General features: G+C 49.8%; 1 protein-coding gene across 1 annotated transcript; it reads right to left on the bottom strand.

The window, feature by feature from the left end:
* Window positions 2,050-2,505, bottom strand: LOC107636957. Its single transcript, XM_016340426.1, has one exon. The coding sequence runs from the start codon at window positions 2,503-2,505 to the stop codon at window positions 2,050-2,052; it is 456 nt and encodes a 151-aa protein (XP_016195912.1).

Consider the following 4,187-nt stretch of genomic DNA (forward strand, 5'->3'; position numbering starts at 1 on the left):
GTTCTGTTATTTGGATATCCGTTCTGTTGGCCTCGGGGTGATCGATCCCCAGGCCGCCATTTTTTGTTATTTGGATACCCGTTTTGTTTTTTGGATATCCGTTTTGTTGGCCTAGGGGTGATCGATTCCCAGGTAGCCGTTTACTTATTTGGATATCCATTATGTTATTTGGATATCCGTTCTGTTGGCCTCGGGGTGATCGATCCCTGGGCCGCCATTTTTTGTTATTTGGATACCCGTTTTGTTATTTAGATATCCGTTTTGTTGGCCTAGGGGTGATCGATTCCCAGGTAGCCGTTTACTTATTTGGATATCCATTCTGTTATTTGGATATCCGTTCTGTTGGCATCGGGGTGATCGATCCCTGGGTGTAGCCGCGTTTAGTTCGTGTCGTCGAACGGGGCAATGCTTTTGAAATAATGAATTTCATTTGTGGTTTGGGCCTCGTTAAAACCTCGATCTTGTTGCTTTGGAAGGATGTTTCTACATATAGTAGCACCGTAAGTTGGTGGAATTTCAAGATCTTGGGAGCTTGGTCCCATCTAGTCTTTCGAGCCTGTAGGCTCCTTTTCCGATTACCGTCTTGATTTGGTAGGGGCCCTCCTAGTTGGGTGTGAGCTTCCCTTTTCCGGGAGTGGGTAGACCGATGTTGTTTTGTCGTAAGACGAGGTCTCCTGGTCCGAAGTATCATCGTATCGTGCTGCCATTGTACCTTAGGTTTATTCTCTATTTTAGGGCTAGCTCCTGTAGGTGTGCTATACTCCTGACCTTGTCTGCAAGGCCCTACTTTACTTCTTTGTCGTTTCCTCCCATGGTTCTGCGTGGACTTTGGTGTGCATCAAGGTCGGAAAGGAAGATGCCTGCCGCGTCTCGGGATCTCTTGGGTAGGGCTAGGCTGGTGTTGTCGTATTCTACTGTGGTTTCCCGGTCTCCGTGGATGGTTCTGACGGAGCCATCTTCTGCCGTGAATTTCATTAGAAGGTATTTGGTAAAGATGACGGTGGAGAGGTCGTTGATTGTTTTTCTTCCGAGGATGACGTTATAAGTGGTGGAGTTCTTGAGGACCACGAACTCGGACAGGATTGTCTTCCTCTGGCTTCCCGTCCCTATGGTAAGGGGAAGAATGATGGAGCCGTCTGGCTTTGAGGAAGTTGTCTCCGAGTCCGGTTACTTTGTTGCGATGTGTCTGGAGGTTGTCGTTGCGGAGTCCGAACTTGTCGAAAGCTCCTCTGAAGAGGATGTTGGAATCTGCTCCCGTGTCCACCAGTATTCTTCTTACTAGCCCGGTTCCAATCTTTGCCGAGATGACGAAGGGGGCGTCTTCTGCCGAGGTGCCATGCTGGCAATCCTCGGGGGAGATGTTATCGCTCTATTGGTGGTAGCGGTTGGGGTTTGGTCTCTAACTGCCAGGATCTTGAGATCCTTCTTCAGTGCTGATTTTGATTTTCCTGGGGTGTCTTTTCCTGTGATGACGTTCACGATAATGGTCGGATCTGTTTCAGGGCTTTCCCTAGAGGCTTGTCTCTGTGTCCTCGGGTTACGTCCTTCTTTTTCTGGTGATTTGTCTTTTTCCGCGCGTCTTGGTTCCCTGATGATTTTGGCAAACTCGGGGAGTTTGCCGTCTCGTATGGCTTGCTCGAGGGCGTCTTTTAGGTCGAAACAATCTTGTGTCCTGTGTCCGCATCCTCGGTGGTAGTCGCAGTACAAGGTCTTGTTGCCGACTGTTCTTTCCTTGAGTTGTCGGGCCCTCGGGAGAATACCTCGATCGGCTATTTGGTGGTATATGTCGGTGATCGGGGCCGTCAGAGGTGTGTAGTTAGAGAATTTTCCGATTCTGGGGGGTTGGTTTACGTTTTCTGGTTTGGGATGTTCTTTATGGTTTTCTCTTGGTGGGGGGTTATGTCGAGGTGCCGTGCTGCCGTGTCGTGTGCTGTCGTGCTGCCGTTTATTGGCGGCTACGACTTGGCTTACTTCCTCGTCATTTATGTACTCCTTTGCGACGCTCTGGATCTCGTGCATGGTCCACACCGGTCTGGTAGTGAGGTATTTTCAGAAGTCTTCATTCATGAGCCCGTTAGTTAGGCAAAGGCTTGCGACTAAGTCCGTGAGTCCCTCGACCGTTAAACATTCATCATTGAAGCGATCGAGGTATTTTCTCGTGGATTCGTCTTGTCTCTGGGTGACTCCCAATAAGCTAATGGGGTGTTTAGCTTTGGTGATTCTGGTGGTGAATTGGGCCATGAACTTCCGTGATATATCGTGGAAGCCAATTATGGATCCGTCGGGGAGGGCGTTGAACCATTTAATCGCTGGCCCGGCTAGGGTTACCGGGAAGGCCTTACCTCGAACCGCGTCAGCAGCTCCTTCCAGGTTCATCCTGGCCTTGAAGGCCGTTAGGTGTTCCTGGGGGTCCTTGGTTCCGTCGTACTTCATATCCGTAGGGTTGTCGAAGCCTTTAGGGAGTTTTTCTTTCAGGATTCTTTCAGTGAAGGGAGTGGCTCCCATTATCACGTGGTCACTTCTTGTGCGTTTGGTCTCTCGATGTCGTCAGTCGTTGTCCGTGTCATGTTGATGAGCCGGGTTGCGAGAGACGCTGCGATCATACCTTTTGCCGTGTCGTCGTTCGGGCATCTTGTCGTGTCCGTGGTCACGGGAGATGCTACGATTGTATCTCTTGGCATGTCGCCGTTCTGGCGATCCGCCGTGCCTGGTTTCATGGCGAGATCTTGATCTGGAGGTTACGTGACTTCTGTTTTTGGCGTTGTGCTTTTCTTTGGGTGTAACTCGGCCTTTGAGGTCTTGCACCCTGAGGCACAGCTCTTGGATTATCTGGACCGCCTTCTCTCCTAGGCCGTCGGGTGGCCGGGCTTCAGTGGGAGGACGGTTGTCCTCTCTTGGTTGTTGCTGGGTTGGGGTTGGTTGGCGATGTGCCGCACTTATTATCCTCCTGTGGGTGGGAGGAGTGTTATCTTGGAGTTCGGGAGTTGGGGTGTTGGGTGGAGGATTACTCCTCGAGGTTCTCTGTCATGCCGCCACGATTTGGCTGTCCCCCGCATTTGTGTAAGAACCTTAAGAACTTTCTTGATCTCTTGGCTCCTGAGAGGTCTGAGCTTGGCCACGGTGGTAGCGTTTAAGGAGGTCGTTCATGATGAGCTTCCTTATGAATTTTCAGTAAGGTCTGAAGGGGGATCATGGCGACATAGTTGTCATAGGTGAGGCGGCGGATGGCAGAGGTTTGGAACCTGGTGTTGAAGGAGGTGACCTCGTGGGTTTGGAGGAAGAGCTTGAAGAGTTCAAAAGAAGAAGCAACCACGGTGGGCATGGAGCCAAAATAGAGGGAGAAGATGGGGCCATGGCGCTTGGAGAGACGGATGAGGGAGTGGTGAATGAGAAGGTCCAAGAGGTGGAGGTGTCCCACTAAAGGGAGGCGAGACTTTGGACTCGGAGGATTTGGAATTTCACTGGGTGCATAAAGAGTGTTATCACTAAGAAGGTGATTGCAAGTCGAAGAAACATTGTTCCTTTGGGATTTTTCCGTTGGAGTAGGGCAAAGGTGTGTTATCCCTGCAAAGGTGATGCAAGTTAAGGAAACATTATTCCTTTGGGATTTCGCCGTTGGAGTAGGGTGAATGTGTGTTATCCCTGCAAAGGTGATGCAAGTTGAGAAAACATTATTGGGATTTCGCCGTTGGAGTAGGGCGGAGGTATGTTATCCCTGCAAAGGTGATGCAAGTTAAGAAAACATGATTCCTTTGGGATTTCGCCATTGGAGTAGGGCGAAGATGTGTTATCGCTGCAAAGGTGATGCAAGTTAAGGAAACATTATTCCTTTTTGCTCTCAGCTACACCCAAGAAATCTGAGTTTGATGATTGCTCTTCTGGGTTATCCGCCATGCCGCCACAACGTTGCAAAGTCCCCACAGACGGCGCCAATGTACAAGATGTCTCTGGTACGGGTTGAGAGATGGATCGAGAACTTGCGGGTTGAGGTAGATGCCGGATTATTTGACTGGAGTAAGGGGGTGGTACCTGCAAAGACACTCCGACGCTCAAGTCAGAATGGATCTAAGAGGTAGAAGGTGTGAGGAATGAATGAATACCTGGAGGGACCTGGGTCCTCTATTTATAGGTGATGGTGAATATCTTATCTTATCTTATTTGGCTAAGATAAGGGAGACGTTTGAATT

This window comes from Arachis ipaensis, chromosome B04 (assembly GCF_000816755.2).
Source record: "Arachis ipaensis cultivar K30076 chromosome B04, Araip1.1, whole genome shotgun sequence".
Lineage (NCBI taxonomy): Eukaryota > Viridiplantae > Streptophyta > Magnoliopsida > Fabales > Fabaceae > Arachis > Arachis ipaensis.

Bases quoted from the DNA above. Each gene is read 5' to 3' on its own strand.
- LOC107636957 (XM_016340426.1), bottom strand. From the start codon at position 2,505: ATGGGAGCCACTCCCTTCACTGAAAGAATCCTGAAAGAAAAACTCCCT.